The sequence below is a fragment of the Pyxicephalus adspersus genome, chromosome 3 (assembly GCF_032062135.1).
Source record: "Pyxicephalus adspersus chromosome 3, UCB_Pads_2.0, whole genome shotgun sequence".
Lineage (NCBI taxonomy): Eukaryota > Metazoa > Chordata > Amphibia > Anura > Pyxicephalidae > Pyxicephalus > Pyxicephalus adspersus.
The window spans coordinates 54311697-54335571 of NC_092860.1; the positions used below are offsets into that span (position 1 = coordinate 54311697).

Here is a 23875-nt window from a genome sequence, read left to right on the forward strand (position 1 = left end):
GAGCACTGCAGGGAGCCCAGTGACTCTATCTAATAACTTGGACTTTACACAGCAACTTGGAGCAAGGCAAACCAACTCTACCTAAATATTATTTCACAGTTTACCCTTTTATTTCACAATGTTGCTATTGTTCAGTTATTGTTTCTTTATGTTTCTGTATTTGTTTTGTTGTTGTGTGTTGTGTGTTGCACTGTTTTTGTAGGCTTTTACTTATTAAACGCTATAAAAAGTGTAAGCTGAATCTCTGAATGCTCTAGGTAGAAATAGTGTAACTTGCTAACCCGAAACGCTACTATAAACATTGTGATTCCTGAGACATCCCTGTGTGGAGTGGCAGCTGGTGACACAGACAGTGTTAAAGAAGCAGAATCATAACTGCGGTTCTCAGGGGTGACAGTACGTGCTTCTGTCTAAGCACGTGGCGGTAGTTTTCCTTGTTATGGTATGTTTGGCAAGGGGTAACAGAGTGGTTAACCGTGTCTCATGACAGCCCTTCTTAGCCTGCTGGTGCGAGTATGCTGGAAAGTCTAAGCACGGTGGTGTGGGCTGAGAGGGCATTCGTCACATTGCCCTTCGATGAGGATCACAAATCTTTTTTTATTTGGTCCGTACTCTATATTAAAACACAATACATATAATGAAGTGTAGAACAAAATCTGCTATCTTAAACCAATGACCAAGTGAACAATGGTGTAATAATTTCCTGCTTATATAATAATTTTTTTCTCTAGTTTAAAAATGAATTGCCAAATGGGGCACTTATCATGTATTTGTATGACCTGGTAATTACTCCCTAACCATAGATTCTAAAAGGGTACATTGGGCTTAAAAGGTATAAATACATTTCTATGTTCACTAAACACGCCATAGCTCATGGTGACCTGGACATTGCACACAATCCCATCACTGACACTGGATGCCTTTCTGCATATTTAACCTTTAAGCTCCTCCATTTCTTTTCTTCTATTAGTTTAGTTGCACTTATCATTTTTGTGAACTGATGCCCAAAACTGGACAGCATATTCCAGATGTGGTCTGACCAATGCTTTGTACATAGGCAGGATTATGTCTCAATCTCTGCAAGCTATTCTTCTTTTATTGCAAGAAAGTACTTTGGTAGCTTTAGATATTGCAGCTTGGCATTGGATGCTAACATTAGGTTCATGATCTACCAGAACCTCCAGATCCTTTTCTACTTCTGACTCCCCCAAATGTATCCTGCCTAGACAGTATGAAGCATGCATGTTGTTAGCCCCCAAGTGCATAACTGTACATTTATCTATGTTAAATGTCACTTGGCTGCCCAATCAAACATACAGGTCTGCTTGTGGATTATAGACGCCCTGTATGGACCTATATTGTACTAACAAAGTATTTGTACAGAACATAAACAAGAACTTTTTGTGCCTTATTGTTTCAGCACACTAAAGGATGTGTTAATCAAGCTATAGCAAAAAAGATGGAGGATTCTTCTCAATCAAATAATGAAAATCAGCCACCTCGGGCACATTTTGGAGATGAAGGTACCTGTACATATTTTTTCACATAGAAGAGAAATTACAAAATGTATTTTTTTGTCATTCAATGTTATATATGGTAACAGACAGAATATCACCTACCCCCAATAAAAACCCTGCTGATAACCCCTCTGTTCGGCAAACTAACAAGATTCATTCCTGTCTGCTAAGTCCTTTTTTGGAAGGGCAGATTATTATCCAGTAAACACAATATTTTTCAATATTTTTAAACCATTTTCAATAATTCAGATTCTAAATAAACAATACTCTAAAATATACTCAGTAAACTGAAGAAACAAAGTAGGCACACTATCCTAGAGTCCAAGAACAAACGTAAAAGTAGTTAGGAGAACATTAAACCCTGATAGACAATTGAGTCTATGAGGAATCCTAAAACACAGAAACCAAGAGAAAACAAAAATCTGCATCTAATTTTATGCTAAAATATATAAAACAAATTAGATACAATTAAAAACTAGGGGTGGTTTCAATTTCTTTAAAATTGTCCCTCAACCCATATATTTTATCTAGATTTTCAATGTCAGATTTAGGCTGCAGCACTTCTGTAAGTAAAAACTTAGATTAAATAACGCAGTATCTATTGTTCTGATATCATGGTGAGTGAGTATTGCCATAGAATTACCAGGTAAAAAAAAGTATTGGAGGTCTAGTAAACTAAAAATGGTAATTAGATATTTTAATTGCTCTAGTGCTCATTGAACAAAGGTTGGCATGGCTTAGCCTCTTTTTGTTATTTTCTCCTCCAGGATACCAAAATGATGTTTTCCTGCAGTTACAGGATGTTATTTCTTCTCTTGAAACATGTGTATCATCTAGAAGGAATCTATCAAGAGAAAAGTCAAGGGATGAAAGTAAAACACCACCACTGAATCTCAGTATTGATTCCTTATCCTCTACAGTCATACAAAAACTAAATCAGGTATAATACAACCATTCGTTCTTTATCTGTATTCATAAGCTGTGGCTATGAATGGCTGTGAACAGGACCACCATCAGAAATTTCTGGGTCCCATAGTAGGTAACAAGTCTACAAGTTCCAACATTGCAGGCTTTTTTGATTGGAACTCGGTACAGAAGTATCCCTTGTCCTCCACCAGGTGGTGGCCCTGGCTGTGAATGTTGAACATGTCATGTATGATTATACAGTAAATATAAAACTGATGGTTCTGTTCTCAGTCCACACACTTGTGTTGTATGTTAACACACGTAATGTATAATGCATTACCATCACTGCAATCATTATGAATGTCTGCCAAGGCACCGAAAATGATTAAAAAAACCACTATCCTGTTTTTTAGAAGTAGCATACCAAAATGCTTGGTATTTGCTTTGTGATGCTTCGCCTTGTATTATTAGCTGCTGAATAGTACAGTAATCCATGACAAGCAGACATACAGTATGCACTATTAGGCATTGCGGTAGGAAGAATTAAAACATTGTATCCAAATGGTTCTTCAGTCATTGCAAGTGAACTGGCTACCTTCCTATAACTCTAATGCAAACACCATGCAATTTCCTTGTGGTGGTGTTTTAATCAATATTAATGTTAACATATAAATTCATTATTTTGTTTGATTACGAATAATTAAATAAATAAAAATGGGAAAAAAAGACCAATTCTTGGTTTCTCTGGTGCAGAATCTTCCAGGTCTATATGCTTCATTGTGAAGAATTAATTCTCTGAATGTTTCAGTAAATGTCATATTTAAATATGGACCCCCTAGTGTACCTAGCATAAAGTACATCTGGGATTAGATGTCTTCATTTGTATACCTCTTTATGTGGCTTTTATGGCAGGGATGAGGGGGGAAGTCATTTTTGAGGCGTACAGATGCTACAAACAAATTGCCACAGCACACAAACTTGCACAAAGATGCCACAAAATTGGTTCCCATTGGATCTAGAGAAATAATTACCGTAACTTAAATTACATATGAATTTTAACTTTTCCTGCAGAAATTAAAATTTGTCCTCCCCCTTCCACCCCTAGTGGGCCTTTATTGTGAGCTGTGTAATCAGTAGGTAAGCAGGTGGGGGAAGGATTACTCAGCTCATCCTTTATGGGTGAAAGGGTGACTTTCATAAAAGTCCAGCTGTTCCAATTAATTTACTTATAAGTGTGTTTTTTTTTCTAAAGGGATCCTAAAGGTATCCTCTGCTGTTGTAATTTTATTTATGTTCCTAATTTGAATTACCTAGGATTGTGACAGAATTAATTTAAATGATTAACTATAGTACATAAAACATCATAGCATGTTAACAAATGGAAATGGAATTGATCAAATGTGTTTTCTTATAGTAACAAAAACTTAGATACTCTGTAAGTTGTACTCTGCTGCCAAGTGGTACGTCAGCCCCTCCAATGAGCTTTTTTTGACCTCTCAAATACAGCTCCAAGGCTGCTGGACACCTTTCTGTGAAATTTAGCTAAAGCTTCCAAAAACAATTAAGTACACTGTTTTATGAGAATGAGATATCAAGTGTAGGAGTGCAATAAATTAATGTCCTTTAATGTTAATACAGATAGCACCTGGAACATTTCTTAAAGAAGACCCCGAGACTCTAATTTCAGAGATACAACGTTACAAGGAAAACAATGCTGCCCTAAGTCACAAACTTAGGCTCACTGATATGGAACTGGATAGTTCAAGAGCCACATTCAAAAAATTAATGGAGGAAAATGAAATGCTGAAAATGAAGGTATGACATAATGACAATTATTACGTCCTTTTTTCTATAGTTTTTCCGTGGGCACCGTTCCTTATGTTTTATTGTATTATTATATTACGTTTAAATGGAATACCTATAAGACAAGTATTGTAATCCATGACAAATATAGGGCATGAAACTAGTATAGTTGTTACATAAACTACCTAAAATGAATGTTAAATACTTCCAAACATGTAATGTAAAACAAAACAAAATGATGAACAACATAGTAACAAAGGAAAAGGAGGTAGGAGTTAATTAGGGCTAATTAAAGGGTTAAAGAGTAATACTTCTTTTTTTTTTTTTATTTTGAAATATTTCTGTAGCTGACATTATATGCATATGAAAGACTATTTAAACAACATGTGAGTTAAAAAAAACATATACAATGTAACAATAAATTGTTGCATATGATCCTAATTTAAAGTTTTAAGTATTGCATTCCAAACAACCCAAAAGTGTTTACAAAAGCAGTCAGTGGCAAAACAGAAATGCTGCATATGCCACAAAGTTACGGTACCTAAGGAGTTACCATTGTTTGTTTGTAAAACTGCTGTTGTTTGTAAAAATACTCTTAACCTTTATGAGAATGCACATGCAGTAGTCTGATACCATACCATGCCTTGCTGTAGTGTGCTGGATACAATAGAATAGTATATACGTTTTTTTTGGGGGGAATGGGGGTTACTGCACTTAAGGGTGTGTTTTCTTTAATAGTAGTTTGAAGAATAAGCAAATATTTTTTGTTGGACTGGACAAATTATCTTTCCCTATATTGATAGAACTTCTTTATCAGACATTCCAGTTTACTTTTATCTTGCCTGTCCCTTCTCATCTCCTTCTTTCCAGTTAAAGAAGTTACAAGATTTTCTTCAGGATGATGAGTTGCCCCCCTCCATCTCGCCACCTTCCAGTCCCTGCTCTACTGAAGAAAATCATTTACCTTCAGGATCTGAGTCCCCTGTCCAACTACAGCCTTGCCAGGTAAACAAATGACAGATACAAAAGCCAGATATGGAAAACAGGAAAGTTTAAAATAAAATATTTATTTACATTGGAGCACAATTTTAACCGGCAGTTGTAAATGCACAGGATATATTATGCTGTATAGTAAGTAATGTAATACAACAGGCAGCTGTCCACTATGACCAGCTAGGAGGGCTGAAAAACAGCAGCTTAGTATATGATTGATTGTACAAGATGATAACTAAATAGGTGAAGGTGAAATAAATTTATATTCTCTATTCTTTCATTTTTTTATCTGTTCTGACAGTTTTCTGTAACAGCAGAATGAAGGAGCACTGTATACAAAGCATTGTTCAGCTTTATTGAGAGGCGTGGGGAAGAGGAGCCAGGGCTCTTCAATTCATCCTCTGCCAAAGGAAATGGTTGTTCCCAACAGGTCATAAATCATTATCCCTGCTATTTGGTTTACTTTGCTGCCATTTCATGATGAAATGCTTGGAGTAACAAACCTATTGGTTTATAGGACTTTTAAAAAGCAAACCATGATCATGTTTTTTAACAAAATATAAATTTAGTGGATTTTTGTTTGCTCATATTTGTATGATGAAAATCAGCATAGTGTCACCACATTTACAAGCTGCTAAGTAAACAGACTATGCTTCTTACTCCATTACTTCATCTATCTGTCTTTTTTACAGGGCCCTATGACAGTGATGCACAGGGTTATTCATCATGTTCAAAGTCTCTCTGAATCCTCATCTCCATTGGCTTGTATTACTGATTTCCACCCAAGTATTCTAGAAGCTGAAATGAGACGATTAAAAGGGTAAATGCACAGACACCATGGTTAACAAACTTGTTTAGGTAAACCAAGACACAACATATTGGCTTTATCTAATTTTGTGCACCAGATTAGCAATTCATTATATTGCCCTTGTGTCCTAACAAGGTCAGACAGCATTCCACATTTTGATATCAGTGGTGAAGCTAACAGCCCTAATGTTTTTGGCAGTGACTGCATATTTGTGGCTTGTTTTCATGTTACAGGTGCCTTGACCATGTTAAAGAATTGAATGAGCAGCTCAGTGTGACCTTAGAAGAATGTAAAACTGATTCAGAAAAGCTGAGTATGCACCTTGGAAAACTGGAGTCCACATGTACAGCTTTGAGACTTGCCCTACAAGCCAGGTGACAACATAGCAATTACTATTATAATTATTAATATTAATGTTATTACTTTCTTTAAAAACACCAACATATTATGCAGATTTGTACAATCAAAAGGGGCTGTAGATGACAAACCTGCATACTTCACAAGTACAAATGACCCAAAATTGTTTTGCAAAAGAAGCCAGAAGAAAAACATAAATGTTGCATAAGCTTTTGCTACATAGTACATAAAGAATTATAATTGTCTGTGGTTAATACTATTTCATACATGAAATTTGGGGGGGGGATTGTAGGTGACCACACCACAGGGGAAGAGAACCCTTGCCAATAGAGTTTATAATCTAATGTTGAGTGGTTTAACGTTTTCCTGTTCCAAAAAAAAAATCTATATTCTTTTCTACTAGATACTACTTGATATCCTAGTCTCAGTTTGCCATTAATACAGTTTTTTGTAATTGAACAAGTATTGTTCTCTGATCCCCAATTTCCCACTTCCATCTATGAGATTAATCATATGAAAATATATGTACATAACCTTTTAATAAAGTATATTAGTAAAATCTTGGCTTTCATTAAAATAATAGCTAATTCTTCTACCATGAAAGTCATTGTTTAAGTATTTCTGTCTCCTAACTGTTCCCCTGCATTATGATTTCCAATAGAGACCTAAAGTGGCTGTTTAAAGACTTTGTGCAGGCATAGTTTATTGTTGTCACCATCAGGTAACCCACCTCGCCATGTAGCCACGGCAGGTATAAATGCATGCAGACAGAATGTGGCTGCAAACGTGCCACAGTAGATCAGAGGCACTAAGATTTACTAATAATGCAAAAGAAGTATTTAAAAACAATTGTTAAATATACACTCTAGCAAAGTAAATGTTATTCTGATTGTGTTCATTCTTTAGGAGTAACTTCTAGAACGTCAGTATCTCTATATTTAAAATAACCAGTGTGACAATATTTACAAAGCAGTGATTAAGGTAAAGAGTATGTCCACTCCAAACTATCTTTTTTTTACTTTATTAACTTTCAGGTCTTAGGGGACCTCTTCTATAATTACTATATCCACAGCTCACAGTACAGTAGCTTGGTGGTCAGTAGGCAGAATGTTGGTCAAGAGGAAGAATGTCACCCCAATGGATAGCCAAAAATCATTGGTGTAAATAAGCTGACCTGAGAAACATACATTGCTCATTGCTCAAAGAATCACTATGAATCTCTGGAGGTTAATAATTTTCCATATATGGATATTTCAGTAAAAAGGCAATTCAAAAGTATTTTTTAACTGACAGATTGATTTGCTTTACAATACAGAGACATTATTACACTGATGAACAAACATTTTCTTGCCAAACAGAATAAAGTCATTTTAGGTTATGTTTGATGCACAGATTCCAAATACGGTATTGGTTTTGTTATAGTTTTTGGCTCTAGTTTTTGAAACAGTGACCTCAATAATAATTTTCTCATAGAAAACTAATCAAACATGAAAGTTAAACTAGATATGCCTACATATACAAAATACAAATTTTGAAAATACAATTTTTGAAATAGAATATATTGACATTGTATATTGTATATTCAGTATATTTACACAACTAATCACAAAGTCATTGAGAAACTCAGTTTGAATGATTTCCTTTTATGCTGATGATCAGGACAATCACGTTGAAGGCTCCAGCAGTAGTCTGCTATCATGTGTCTATCCCATCTGCCCTAATACCTTCCTTCCATCACCTTTATATTTTGATGGAACCTCCCCCCTTGTTCCTCACTGAAATCGCCAAGGTTTTTTTGAAATGTTTGGCTATTATTATTATTTTTTTTATTAATAATAAACATGATTTTATATAGCGCTGAAGATATGGCTATGGAGATACTATACCTTTATGCTTATGTTCGCTCCCAAAGTTTAAGAGCAAGTTTTGTACCAGTTCTTCATAATTTTGTGCTTTATGGTTACCCAAGAAGTTCTTGACAAATATGACATAGCCATGCCAGGCAGAAGCTTCAGTATCAGTCATGTAGCTTGTGAAATTTGAATCATTTATCAGTTTCCGGATCTGGGGTTCTTCAAAGATTCCTTTTAATTTTTCAGTACTCAGTCCAGGGAAGAATCTATAAATGTATGTGAAGCAATCACCGCCCTTGTTCAGAGCTTAACAAATTGCTTCATTAATCCCAATTTATGTGTAGTGGAGGGAGAATGATTTTTTTTCTTTGTCAACCATTGGCTCGTTAATGATGTACGCTGCACCTTTTTACATGTTTTCCCTTGAAGGCCATGTCACTTTTTTCCAGTGATCCTGCTTTGCTCTACTATTCCACAAGCAGATAAAACATGGGTACTTTGTGTATCCACTTTGCTGTCCAAGTAGGAAGTTCACCATTTTTAAATCAACACATATGGACCATTGGTGTTCATGATAGCATAGCTTTTGATATTCTTCTTTATGTTTTGTTGAGTGTTCAATTGGAATTGATGCATAGCAGTTGCCATTATGCAGTAAAACAGATTCCAGACTTCAAGTGGAACTGTCTATGAAAAGCCGCCAGTCTTCTACTCAGTATTTTGGTAGTCCCATATGGGCTAGTAGTCCAGGGATGTTACAACAGTACACAAAGTCTCCATCTTCACTGAAATATGGTAGGACTGCCACCTCTCTTGTCCTATAAACTGTTATTTTAACTTCCAGTCTCAGACAGTTCTTTTATTTTAGCCTGGATGCTAAAAGTTCCAATGTTTGTTTTGACAGACTTAGGTCACGTATTAAAACATTGAGCTCTTCTTGGGAGAACTACTGGTTTGATGAAACACTTCCTTCATATTCACTTCCTCTGCTAACTCCTGGACTACACTCCAAACCCTGTATATTTTCCATGTTGGATAAAAGAATATCAGGGAGTATACTGAACACTGGTATGGGAACACCAGCACCATGCGGCACAGGTCGTCTTGCTGATTCAAAATCAGAGTACTCCCACTTGTTTTTCTTGTAACGATTGAAACCTTTTACATTCACAGCACAAAAAAACAATCAATATGTTGATTTTTGGGCTCTCATACCATATGGGGAGCGCAATACTTATCTGGGTCCCCCAGTTTAATACCAAAATATGCAAGATATGCTGTTTTTCAAGTTCTGTAATGTTTCTTCTCTGTTTGCTGAGAATATTCACCACAAATGTAGCAAAATACAATCATAAATAAATTAATTTAAACAACTTCTTTTTGAAGAACTCATAATTCTGTAAAAAAGAAAATGTATGAATAAAAAGGTAAATTAAAGTTTCATGAAAGTAATGCTACATTTAATATACAAAATGCAAAACATTGGTGTAAATAAAGATTGATAATAATATGCTGTGTTAACATTTGTTGTTGGTAAAATCGTCTATTCCGATTCCTGTATCACAAGAACTTGAGCCATTTCAATGAAACTGATGTCATTTGTCAGACTAAATATATTGAAAAATCCTTGGCAAGTGAAAAACATTTTTTTTTTGTTGAGCTGTGTTTAAGCAGATAATATATGACATACTTATAGGTGCTCACAAAAGATAATGTTATATGTGAATGGTAATATGATTCGAGAACTCTCACTCAATCCAAAACTAAAAAAAAACATTTTGGCTTTAATAACATTCAAGCTAAATTGCATCTTGAGCAATGCTAATTCTGTCTCATTTTCTGTTAACAGTGAAAAATGTCTGAAGACATACAGTGTGTTGTTGGCCCTTGCCGAAGCAAAGGGGGAAATCCTTCTGAGTCAAGTGACTTCAGGAGATCTTCTAAACTCAGGTAAAATATGTTTTATTTAATCAATTATTTAATTATAATAATTATCCATCAGGATGTAAAGCTAATTGACAAATAAGATATGCTAAGTTTCTTTTGCTGAAAAAGCCCTGTGTCCAGATGGCTTTTTTGTTTTATCCCTACACTGCATGGTGTACCACCTGATACAGAACCAGCACCTAGGGACTATGTAACTCCTCAATATTAAATTACATGGGAACAATGATTGTGCTAATAACATTATTGTGTACTACAGGGAAGGATGCAGCAGTGCACTTGTCTTCCCAACTCCTCTCTCCATAGAAGGGAAGACACACAGAGCTGTTCTGTTATATGGAGATGGGAGGATAAGTGAGCTGCACTTTACTGTGCAGTTCTGTATAAAAAAACAGTCGTTCCTGATCGGTTGTTCATAAGGGCCACTGTATATAACTTATATGTGGTCCCATTACTGTGTTTCCATTTTGCATAAAGGTTGGAGCCTGCTATCAAAAGACTTGGAAATAAAAACTAAACTGTTTATAATGGAAGTAAAGAAGAGTTGCAGGAAAGAAAGTAATAATCTAGAACCAGAAAAAAAAAGCACGGAGGACAGAGCAATATGCAGGTAATAGTTGGCTATTTTGTTCATTTTAAGTACAACTAAAGGCTCCGGTATGCACATGCCCCCCCCCTCCCCCCCCAGACACTGCAGCCCACAGTGGGTTTTGAGCAACAGATGACCACAGGGTTTTAGCAACAGATGCTGTCCATCCAGAAAGGCATGGTTAGGACTAAAGTTCCAATTTAAAATTTGGCATCAGGCGGGTCCTTATTGCAGAAAAAAGGGATGAGGATGTCTGCACCTTTGACAGAACAGGGATAGGTAAAGATGCACAGGGTTTAGTTACACTTTAATCAACAGTAATAATGTTGATAGCTACACCTCCAGCTACAATTTTTCATTTCATTGTGGTGAAAGTAGGCTAAAAACTTCTAACAACTCTGTTTGGAAATCAGAAGCAGTACAGCATTGTTGCCAAACTATCAAAGAAAGGCAGATATTAGGTGGACTTTGTGATATTGGGGAGAGCACTAATGTAAAATCTCTCTTAAAAGGAGTGGAGGATACAGTCCCTATTTAGGGCCTTTGTTTAAGAGTACAGACAGGATCATAAATTTACCCTATTAGATATTCCTTTTTGTGACAACCAGCAAATCCTTCCAAACTCTCTAGTTTATTACATGTATTGCAAAAGTTGGAATTTTGTGTCTTCAGGTGTCATAAAATTTAGGATCATGTAGGGTAGTGGAGGGGCCTCTGACTGACCTCTGAGCTGTATTCAGGGACACATTTATTAACAATCTTCATATTTCCACTACACAGTTCTGTAAAAAGTTGTAGTTTATAGCCAGATCATTATGGTGAGCATTTTGAGACCAAGAACTAGTCTTCTAGACCTCAGGAAAGCCTGAACCAGACATACCTAGTATGGTCTTCCATATTTTGTGCTAACTAATATTCTGGGGATTGGCAGAGTCTATAAAACCTGAATATGAGGATTTATGAATATTGCTAAAATAGGTGAATCCTGGGTGTGTCCACAAAGCATCATAATCAATGTGGCCTCTCAGACAGCCCCCACCCTGCTGTCATTGGATTGTTTTATTAGTCCTACCGGTAACTCTGTGTTTCGCATAGAAAAAGCCATGTAAGCTTAGCAGAGAGAGCTCTCACTGATACCATCTTATTGCTAAGGACAAAGGCATTGACACATTGAGAACTGCAGGGAGCCCAGTGACTCTGACTAATAACATAAACTGCATGCAGCAACCTGGACAAAGGCAAAACAACATTCACTTAAGTATTATTTCACAGTCATTCCCTTTTATTTTACACTGTTGCAATTGTTCTGCTATTATTCAGCTATGGTGGCAGTTTACCTGTGAATGTGTGTTTAGCAAAGATTAACAGGTTGTTTAGGGAGAAACTATACTCAAAACTCCAAAAAACAAAACAAAAAAAAAAATCCTGCAGGGCAGTCCAATAACTCCGGGGGTGTCCAGCATCGGGTCCCATGTTGTCTTGGCATCCATCCCAGGGCCGGCGCTCCGGGCGCCGCCATCTTTGTCTTCTCCCCTGGGTTCTTCATCCTACATCACCACTGGTTGTAAGCATTTATGTTACAAACAGTGGTGTTGTCATGCCACTATTGCATGGATTTGGAAATAGTTTGAGTCACTGACAACCCCAGAGGTAGACAAAATCTGGAAGCAGTATAGGATATATAGCTGTTGTGAGGGTTTTTTATTCCACTAGTGATGTGTTAAAAAGTCACAAATTCTTGTATCTGAATGCTTCAGCCAAAATAAGGCACACACACACACGCTACCCAATATCTTTGTTTTTCATAGGTTTTTATTAATTTTTTTAACAATTTGAACAATTTATGCACAGAACACAATATTCAGTAAACTTACATAAAAGGGGGGATGAGGATAAAACAAAAAAACTGGGAACAAATATAACAAGGTTACCGGTCTGAGGTTAGAGTACAGAGAGCACATCATCATAAGCTTGAAACATTACCACTAATCGCCATAAATTCAATAGTCGACTGGGACAAGTTAGTCGGAGAACTTTGGAGCCAGGGTTCTCACACTTTAGCAAACTTATCGTATTATTCACCGAGCTTGACAATTTTTCATTAATGAATATAGCATCCACCCTGAGTAAGACCTCGTGATAGGGAACAAGCTGTTGCTTCCAATGTTTAGCTATGGTCTGGTTGGCTGCCAAAAGGACATAAGAGCACAATTTAAATTGACTGTTAAGGTTGGAGGCTTGAAATAAAGTAACACCATCCATGGATCCCTGGATAAAGGTGACTGGGTGAGTGTGCTCATCAATTTAAAAATCCTGCCCCAGAAACGAATTATGAGTGGGCATTGCCACCACACACGAGCCTGCGTGCCCATTTCCCCACAGCCTCTGAAACATAAACATGAGACCTGTGAAGAGAAATGTTTTATTTTTGTCGGAACCATATACCATATAACGGCAACCTTAAAATATGATTCCAACATAGTAACGTTGCTAGAACAAATTGTCGCCTTTAACCATGCGTGGCACCTCTCCCTGCTTAGTTTCGGACATTTAAAATCTTTTTACCACTGTACCATGTATAGGTGCAATTGGGGGTTGGTGCATTTATTCAATTCAGAAAAGAGTATTGAAATCAATTTGGCAGTTAAAGGAGTGCGTATACAAATGTGCTCCAGTACCAATAATTTAGTAGATCCCGCATTTAGTAGGGATGTATCCCAGTGTTTCAATTGTTAGTAACGGAAAATTTCTGCACTAGGCGCACTGTGGGAGCTATTTATGGCCTCCCAGCTGAGAACGCCTGATTTCCCCAGCTGGGGGTGTGAGGTGGTATATCCATGGTCCACCCACCATTGGAAAGCAGACGATGATTCCAACCCAGGTGCAAATAAAGGGTTATGTTGTACTGTAAGCAAAAGTAAGTGCGGAGACAGGAGGCCACTGGAGTATTTAATACCGTCCCATACCCTTAGTATTTGTCTCATATTGAACCCTAACAAGGGCCTAACCTTAGGGGGTAGCCAGGGGTATGATTTCAAACGCTACTGGTTTACTATAGTCTGATTCTATCTGCACCCAAAGCGTACAAATTAGCAATAGGAGCAATCTGGGCCACTTGATAATATTTAATAATATTCGGTACCCCCCGACCACCTTCCCGTTTAGGAGCGAACATCGTATTATGGGACATTCTTGGCTTCTTGTTCGCCCAGATAAATTTTAAAATATCTTTGTGGAGAGTACGCAACACTGAAGTTGGTACTTGAACTGGGAGTGTGCGAAAAAAAAAATTAAAACTTGTCCGCAAACATAGTAAGTTTGTGGGAGTCCCCTACCGCTTCAATTCCATAAATGTGCGGGTGGGATCTATACATTAGGTAGTCCCAGATAAAGAATCAAAGGCTTTATGAATATCAAGTGCCAATAGCATAGCAGACAATTTCTTCAGAGAAGTTTCATGTAACAAAGTGATAAGTTTGCGAGTACCATCTGGTGCTTGGCGGCCCGGCACAAAACCTTTGTGGATTATGGTCGCCAAAAATTCGTTTAGTCTATTAGCTAAAATTTTTGTGAGAAGCTTTATATCTATATTTAATAGTAATATAGGGCGGTAATTTAGAGGATCCAATGGCTCTTTTCCTGGTTTGGGAATCATGACTACATGAACCAGTAAAGATGAATTAGGATGGGTCGGGTGGCTTCCTTAATAATTGAAATGGTTACCTAGGTGAGGGGCCAGGATCTGGGAGAACTTTTTATAATATGTGGCCGTAAAGCCGCCAGGCCCTGGAGATTTGTTCGGTTTTAATGTTTTAATGGCTGACAGTACTTCTGGAGTAGTAAAATCTTTCTCCTTGTTCCCTGCCATAACCTCCGTCAATGAAGGGAGTTCTATGTCTTTAAACAGTACATCTCTCTCACGTTTTTGAAATGGGTTAGGGGCTGCATATATTTTGGAAAGAACAGTGCTAAAGTGTTCCACAATCTTATGTGGGTTCGCTGAAATTTTAATTTAACGGGGAGCTCTGGAGGGCACACTGTTGAGGAGTCTCGCCAGCATGGAGCCGGGTTTGTTCGCTCTAGCATAAAAATTACGTTTGGACCATCTTAACTGCTTATCGACCTGATAGTCAAGGAGCAAATTTAATTCAACTTTTGATTGTTGAACCTGTTTTTGGAGAGAACTAGACGGTTGTCTTTTCCATCTAGCCTCCAGGTCCTCTAAAACCTGTTGTAATTCTTTAGTTCTACGGAGCCTTTTCCGTTTGTGAAATGAAGCAATTTGGATCAGTTTGCCCCTAATTTTAGCTTTGTGAGCATCCCAGAGAGTACTTGGGGAAATATCAGGCTTGTCATTAAGTTCAAAATACTGTTCAAGTGCCTGTTTGATTTCGCCCAGCACCTCAGGGGAGGACATCAAAGCATCATTTATCTTCCAGTGAAACTCGGTCGAAACCGGTGCCAAAGCCTTACAATACATTGCTATTGGGGAATAGTCCAACCATGGTGTAGATAAAAGTTTAGAATTAGATTTAGAAAGGATCGATAGTTCCACCCGTATGGACCACATATTGGTCTATCGTGAGAGGCGGAATGGTAAGTATAATCCTTTGTGGTGGGATTTAATTACCTCCACACATCAATAAAATGATGTTGCATCAGTAAATCTGAGAAAATCTGAGGGTCAACTTAATTTCTTCTCTTTGGGTTTGTGGTATCTACCTTCAGATCTAATAGTAGATTAGAATCTCCCATTACAAGCACTATACCTTGGGCATGTTCAGGCACCTTAGCAAAAAAGTGTTTCAAAAAACGGGCTTGGAATGTATTAGGGGTGTAATAAGATGCAACCGTCACTTCTGTGTCAAAGATCTGACCTTGCAGCATGGAATATCTGCTGGTGGGATCAATTATCTCTTCCATACACTGAAAAGGCAGGTCTTTATGGAAGGCCAACAGAACACCTTTTTTTTCTCCTGGAAGTTAGATTGAAACACCTGAGGATAGCTTTTATGAAAATATTTTGGGCTAGTCTTGGTGGAAAATTGTTTTTTTATGCAGACAGACTATGCTGGCTTTCATTGACGCAAAATAATTAAAAAAATTTCTATTCCCATTTGACTGAAGCCCAATCCAGGGTACTATTGTTCTATCACCGTAAACTAGCACTGGCCTTCCACTTTGGCCTTCCTGCTGCTTTCTTTTTCCTGGTAAGGTTGGTGGTAAGCTTTGAGTTAAAAATATATATTAAAAAATAAACACAGGTGACATCCTGGTATTGATACATCCCCTGTGCTGTGTACAAACTGAATGCTAACACATAGTCCAGTCCAAAAATGTCCCGACAGATTTTATCCTTTGCCTAATTTCTTCTAGACCTTATGCTCCCTGGCTCAGTGAAAAGGATGAACAGATGCTAAAAGACTATATCCAGTCTCTTAAATGGGATCTGTCATCTGCGACTGCATTAGAACACTTGGCTATTGATTCTACACATAGAAGAGAGGTTTCTCATTGTGCAGACATTGTCAAGGCTAAGGTTGATGATGCCATCAAGTTATCAGTGGAAGCTTCACCATGCTTGCCAAAGAAACCTGCCAGAACACAGATTTTGCAGGAATTGATGACTACAAAGGTAAGGAAGCCTCTCTTATTAAAAGTATTTAACCACCTGGGTGTTGCACTGATGTCTAGATTTCTGTTCCAAAAGCGGTACACTGTTTTTCATGAAATTTTTTTTTTTTAAATTGTAGACCTGTAACTTACAGAAAAATGTGCGAACAAGGTTCAAGTAGATATCATGAATATAAAAAATGTTTGAAACACACAATCATGTAAAAAAAAATTACTTTTAATAAAATTAAATAAAAGACACAAAAATCAGCTTAAACAAGAATACATAAATAAATGAAAAATACTGAAAATGCGATAATTCGGTATACTGTATAGTAATATATTTTTCTAAAACACCTCCCTAGTGTCCGTCACATACCTATAGACAAAACCACATAAATATATTTTCTATTATTTTGTATTGGATTGGATACAGGACTTTGTATTCAATCCAATACAAAATGAGAACAAAATTCAAACTCTCATTTTGTATTGGATTGAATACAAACTCCTGTATCCAATCCAATACAAAATGAGAGTTTGAATTTACCAATTACATACTTTGTATTTATTTTGAATTATTTTGTATTGGATTGGATACAGGAGTTTGTATTCAATCCAATACAAAATGTGTTTGAATGAGTTTCAATTTGAATTTCCCGCACACGCGCCGACGTCATTGTCGAGAGACACGCACACGCTTCTTCTCCGCCGGCCGGCTTCTTCTCCGCCGGCCGGCTTCTCCTTCGGGAGAAGGCACCCGACGCAGGAGATCGACGCTGAAGGACGACGCTGGAACACAACGCTGGATGATCCCAGCGGGACCAGGTAAGTGATCGATAAACCCGAACTTTTCTCACTGTATTTTCATACAGTGAGAAAAGTTCGGGTTTATCGATAATTGTAATTTTTTTTAACCCGAACCAAGGTCGGGTTTAACGGTCGGGTTGTTAAATTCTATGTTCTCTCAAAGCGGAAAAAACACATTATCAGTAGAAAAGTCACAGAGGAGAGATGTCCACTTACCTTAATAGAATCACTACTTAGTGGCCCAAAACTGCTGAATCACACTTGTTAGCATGGAATCAGCCATGAAACAATACCTCGTATGTCTGGCAAGAAAAAGACTACATTTTTTAGTATAAAGTAATGAAGTCTGTTATACAATCCTGTTACCACTAAGTAGTGTATTTATTGCAGGAGGGACATGTGTGTAAGGGACATGCATGCACGGCTCAGTGAACTATCCTGGTATAGTTATCTATAGGGAATGACTGAATTTCTGTGTGCAGTAAAGTGCTTTAGTACTCCGCTTGGAGGTAATATTGAGCACTGTCCTTACTTATGCAGTAGTTCTGTTGTATTGTTTCCACCTTAACTTTTTATTGTATATCAGGTAATTTAACATTTTTTTATATCTTTGACAGAAGGTGCTATCTGAGCTTAAGGCCTACCTTCAGTTACTACAAACAGAGAAGAGAGCCTTGGAGCTGCAGTGTTTAACCCAGCAAGAACATGAGAAAGCCTACATGCTCATCAGAGACCATCTCCAGCTGGAACAGAGTGATAGCAAGGGGGATGAACAGGTGTGTTTGGTGTTATAGCACAATGGAAATGCATATTATATTGTCTGAAAACGTAAGAGTCATATTTATAAAGCAGCAAAAGTGACTTTCATAATTTACTTTCATTTTAACCATAAGGGAAACTTATCTGCAGTAAATATTTGGGATAAACAACTTTTAAAATATGCCCCATATTTACTAAGTACGTAAGTGAGTAAGTACTATAGAAGGCAAAAAGCAGAATGTGTGAAAAGAGAGAATGGGCCTGAATTATTGAAGCTCTCCAAGACTGGAGAGAATACACTTTCATCAGCGAAGCTAGGTAAACCTGGAATGAGTTTCTTAAAAGTCATTTGCTATTTGTTAATGAATGTTTTCAATCCTGGACCAAATCCATTCCAGGCTTTTTATAATTATGGTCCTTTTTAAGGATTCTTCCCTATTCTCAACTGGTAATTCTGCAGATCAAACATTTCTTGTCCCTTCATGTCTCTGTAGGGGACATTGATGTCTAAATACTTTATCCAATTGTTTTTACACTGAACTTAGGTATATTATATTTCAGTTCATGCTCATATTGCATTAGTCAAGTTTGTGACATATTCAGTTAAATAAAAGGGGTATAAACAGTGAGGTACAAGATAATCCTACACAATTGCATTTTTATCTAAATTAGTTAGTTAGTTTTAATACTTAGTTTACTTTAATTACTTGGTTTAATACAATAAAAAAAGTTGGCAGCCACTCAGGCAGCACTGATGTTCAAAGTTATATTACATCAATAATTGTAATGGTCTGAATAGTTGTTGTTTGTTAAAGCCATTTTTTAATACAAAGGAATCTCTTTTTAAATAATGATCAGTGTACCCCAATTACTGTGTTTATTACGCTTCATTGCTTGTCTTTGTTAATAATTATTGGTTGGATGAAGCATACAGAAGATCAAAAAAAAAAAAAACATTGCTCATTGTCTGTGTCTATGAGAGTTCTTTTGAAATGTGCCAGAGATCTTTTTTTTTTTTTTTTTTTTTATACCTGTAAATCTCATTAACAATGGTTTGGTTAAATAATATATACTAATCTGTAATTCTTGCTGTAAACAGTTTTAGACAAAACATTGTTACTAAAATTACCTAAACATAGGTAGACAAATTGTCTGCTGCTTGTTCATGTAGCATTGTAAATAAAGTGAGATGTTTTCCAGTCAATCATTAAATCGTATGCAAGCAAAAAGTTTGAATACCTAAAATTGATAAGTACATTTAGCACTTAGACTTGTGTTCTAAGTTGTATTGGTATTGTTGTACATTTGTAAAACAATTGTGTATTGTTTATTTTTTTTTTCTTTTATGCATTTATCTTCTGGTTTCAACACAATTTCTAGTTCATTACACCTTTGGATATGTTTTCAAAGTATCCCTGGATGAAAAATGCCTAAGTAATGTTAGGAGTAAATTTAAAGAGAGCACATTTTCTATTATTAAGGATGGCTCTTCATGACTGGGAGAGAATATTGTCCTCAAAGAACACAGAACAGAAATGGGAATGTTTCAACTCCCTTCTACACAAACACACTGCAAAATATATTCCAATGCATAATAGGTTTAAGAGGCTAAAATTAAAATGTAATAAAAATGTGGCTCACAGCTACTGTTAAATAAAAAATAAAGAACTTGAAAAGCTAATTCCAAGATAAATCAGATGTGAAATGAAGAACACATTGCAAAAGAAAGTGAGGCAACCCCCCAAAAAATTAATAAATATATTAAATAGCACAAAGTTCAGATTGGACCTGAGCTTGTAGGCCCCTTAAAGGATATCTTGGGCTTGATAACTGGGGAATAAAAGGTGGATTTACGAAAAACTACAAAAAAGTCAAAAATGCAAAAAGCAATGTCACAGCCTTAAATGAACCACAGTAGTTCAAAATTAATATGATTGAGAAACAGTTGGACAAAACTAAGGTTGACAAAACACCAGGATCTGATAGATTACATCCACTTGTCCTCAAAGAGCTGAGCTCAGTTATTTCAAAGCTATTGTTTCTAATTTTTACAAACTCTTTCATTTACCAGGGGTTTTTTTTGCCTTCCTCTGGACCAACAATGTCTTATAGGTTTTTATATCTGGGATATGTTTATTTCCCTAGTGGTTGAACTTGATGGGCTTAAGTCTTTTTTCAACCTAACCCACTATGTAACTATCTAACTGGCATGGTACCAATGGATTGGCGTATGGCCAATGTGATTCTGTCTTTAAAAAGGGGACAAAGTCTTTAACAAGTAACTACAGACCGCTAAGTTTAACTTCTCTAGTTGGAAAGGTCCCAGAGAGTTTAATAAAAAACCACATAGAGGAGTTTCTGCTAGAACATAATGTAATAAGTGATAGTCAGCATAGATTCATGAAATACCGAAGCTGTCTAATAAATTTACTCTCTTTTTTAAGTAACTATGTAAACAGGTAGACAGTGGAGAAGCAGTTGATTTAGTGGATTGGACTTTGCTAAGGCATTTGACACAGTACCCCACAGTACACAGTAATATGCAAGTTAAAGTCTATAGGTTTAGAAAATGTAATCAGTAAATGGATCGACAACTGGTTTAAAGACCGCATCCAGAGAGTAGTGGTTAATGATTCACACTCTGAACGGTCTAAAGTTAATAGTGGTGTACCCCAGGGTTCAGTGTTGGGACCTTTACTGTTTAACATATTCATAAATAATATAGAGTTTGGGATTAAAAGTACCATTTCTGTGTTTGCAGATGTCATCAAACAATGTAATAGAAATAAGTCCATACAGAAAGTCTTTAATCTACAACCTGACCTGGATGTACTGTTTGATTTATTAGCCAAATGTGGCAAATTACATTTAATATAAAATAAAATATATATGTAAATGTATGCATTTGGGGGCTAAAAACAAGCATGCTTCTTATAGTCTAGGAAGAATTTAATGGGCACCATTCTGAATAGGTATATAATAGGCTTGGTGTATAGGATCTTTTTGTTTGTGTATTAATTTGGGTATAAACCTTCCAGTGAATGTAACTGACTGGTATTGAACTTAAAACTGAACAAATAATGTACCATGGAAAAGCAAGCATTTGCACATCCATATCAGACCTTGAATAAACATTGAACAAGTTCTTAATAATAACTGTAACTACAAGCAAAGTGGAATACTTTTATGCTCAAAGTTTACAGAAGAAGCACTTAACTTATTATTTTTTATCTGTAATAAACATGTACCTGGTCTGTGCACAGAAAAGAACAAGCTGTTAAAGCATGTTAAAACAAATCTCATTTACATATACGTTTAGGCAATGCAGAGAGTTGAATGTTTAAATAGGACAACAAAGACACTGAATAGCAGGAACATGGCAGTCAGATAGTGTTATAATGTGAACATACATTGGGTAAACTGATAGAACACAAAAAAATCCAACGTCTTTTTGGTGATCTTTGGGTGAGACTGAATTGTTTCACAGTACATGCAGCTTGTGAAGTCTTGTTCACTAGCAAAGCAAGTTGCTATTGCCTTAAATGGATTAGTGTACATGCCAGTTCAATTACTGCATTTAATCTGCTTTGCGGTGTGTTTCTTCACAAATGTCCCATAGGGTAAATTTTAAATACAGGCAAAGATAGTTAAACCCAACCATTTCTTGTTAAACGCTGCATTTTCATTTTGAACACCTGCAACTGTATTCATATGGAAATGGATGTATTTAGGAATAATGGCCTTTAACTTGAGCCCTAATGTTCCGTTACTGGTTGATAAGAAGACACAAATATTTTATTATCTATAGTTTGGGCACATGGGGCTCAATAAAAGGGCATTGTAAGAGGAGAGCAGAGGAAAACATAATTGTTTTAGAGACCTGTGTTGAACAGTTTCAGTGCTTCTTTGTGAAATTCAAAACTGAATGTCTGTAGCAACATAGACCAGTAAGAATTTGTTTAAAGCTCATTTACTGCTTGGTAAATGCATGTTAATATTTGCCTGTCCAAACCCTTGTCACAGTTTTTACTTTTAGTATCCATCTATTTTCACCAAGTGACAGCAAAATAAGGCAATGTAATTTGCAAACTTGCTGTATTTTCCTAGAAATAATAAATAAGCAGCTGTGTTTGAAAAGTGCCCATATGACTTACAGCCTGATCAAAAAAGAATGATTTTGTTTCAATATAGATATTACTATGTTTTTTTTTTTTTTATCTGCAGTAAAAAAAAAAGTTATTTGTGTTTTCTGCAGAAGAAGCATGGACGAGTGTCTCAGAGTCAAAGCACGAACTTGTCATCTTTACCTGTTGTGCAGCATCTTTTAGAGTCATTAAAACGGTATGTATGCTGACTTCCTTTTTTGTGTTATTATTCTCAGCAGTTTATTAATGTTTATGTAGGTATTCTGAGTGCAGATAACATCCGTAGTTGATATTTTTTTGTGTTGTATTCATTTTGCATGGCACCCCAACTTACAACAATGACCCGCATTTTGGTGCACCACATGTGCATTGTGGTGGGCTGGAAAATGGGGAAAGGTTTGTTAAAAAAAAAAAAAAGTATTACAGTACAGTGGGCTGTGCAACACACACTTACCACAAGGAATAATAAATATTATCATGTATGCAGTAATTAAAAAAAAAAGGGCCTAAAACAAAATATTTTTTTTTAAATCTAACTGTACCTGCAGTGGAATTTGCAGGAAATACCATCAATACTAAATACTGAAGAAAAAACAAGGCACCAAAGAAGCATTATTGAAGCCAACTCCTCAACTACAATCAATGGGTCTTATATTTAGGATTTTCCTATTGTTACATGAGCATTCTGATAAAAAAATAGGTGTCCCTGCTGGCCAACATCTAAAAATGAAAATGCTTAGTGGCATAAACAGGAAAGAATGTACCCAATAGGCTCTTTGAATCAGAATATCGGTGGATCATGAATATGGAATTTGTATACCTTAACATGAATTTAACAATGCCATACATGCAACATATGGTTATCTAGATCATTTTATTATTTTACTGTTTACACATTTTATTAATGTGTAAAAATGATATTGAAATAAATACAATGTGATTGCAATAATACTTATGATGGGGGAAAATTTGTTTCCAATGACTTATAAGGGGAAAAGTTTTCTATTAGTAAATTCAGACCTGATGGTGTCTATTTGCATACCTTAAATGTTTAGATAAAAATATGTAACCATTTCTTTTTGCCATTTTGTAATTCCAGAATCAGTAAAACAAAAGAACAAATTGAAAGTCTGATATCGGAACTGGACATATTAGCTGGTAAAGTCCGTGGCCAAAATATCCAGTCTGCACAAACAATCAAGGATTTCTTTAAAGCCCACAGGTACAACAATACAAACATAAGACATTTAGGCATTTTATTTTGCACTGTAAGTCAGAGCTGATAAAGTTTTATGTGTCCTAATAACTTAACTGGAACCAATAGCCATATAACACCTGATTTATTAAAGCTCTTCCAGGCTGGAGAGGATACACTTTCATCAGTAAAGCTGGGTGATCCAGCAAACCTCGAAGGGATCTGGTCCAGAATTCAAAACATTTGCATAGAAATTAGCAAATTACTTTAAAGAAATCCATTCCAGGTTTGCTTGATCACCCATCTTCACTGATGAATGTGTATAATCTCAAACCTCAGAGAGTTTTGGGAGAGAATTAGAGCTAAATGTGATATTGTAGACAAAAAAAATCCTAAACAAAACCTTCCTCTTGTAAAGTACTCTGGGGGGGGACATCCTTCTGTCCTTTAAAGTAGTAGGCATCGTTTAAATCTGAAAAGGATCAGCACTGAACCATGAGGCAGAATGTATGGGGCAGTTCTTGAAAAAAGAAAAAATATGTAGTGCAAAGTTTTTTTTTATTATAAAGTAAGGTATTATAAG

At 36.2% G+C, this 23875-nt stretch overlaps 1 protein-coding gene across 2 annotated transcripts in view; it reads left to right on the forward strand.

Annotated features, from left to right (window-relative positions):
* USHBP1 (USH1 protein network component harmonin binding protein 1) overlaps positions 1-23875 on the forward strand; it is a 28250-nt gene that overhangs the window by 2904 nt on the left and 1471 nt on the right. For both annotated transcript variants that reach the window (XM_072404685.1, XM_072404686.1), the window contains exons 2-13: positions 1421-1523; positions 2285-2457; positions 4062-4238; positions 5097-5231; positions 5912-6039; positions 6261-6401; positions 10087-10187; positions 10659-10791; positions 16147-16405; positions 17811-17969; positions 22208-22293; positions 23197-23319. In XM_072404685.1, the coding sequence (XP_072260786.1) occupies positions 1421-1523; positions 2285-2457; positions 4062-4238; positions 5097-5231; positions 5912-6039; positions 6261-6401; positions 10087-10187; positions 10659-10791; positions 16147-16405; positions 17811-17969; positions 22208-22293; positions 23197-23319 (1718 nt within the window). The remainder of the gene's footprint in view (positions 1-1420; positions 1524-2284; positions 2458-4061; positions 4239-5096; positions 5232-5911; positions 6040-6260; positions 6402-10086; positions 10188-10658; positions 10792-16146; positions 16406-17810; positions 17970-22207; positions 22294-23196; positions 23320-23875) is intronic.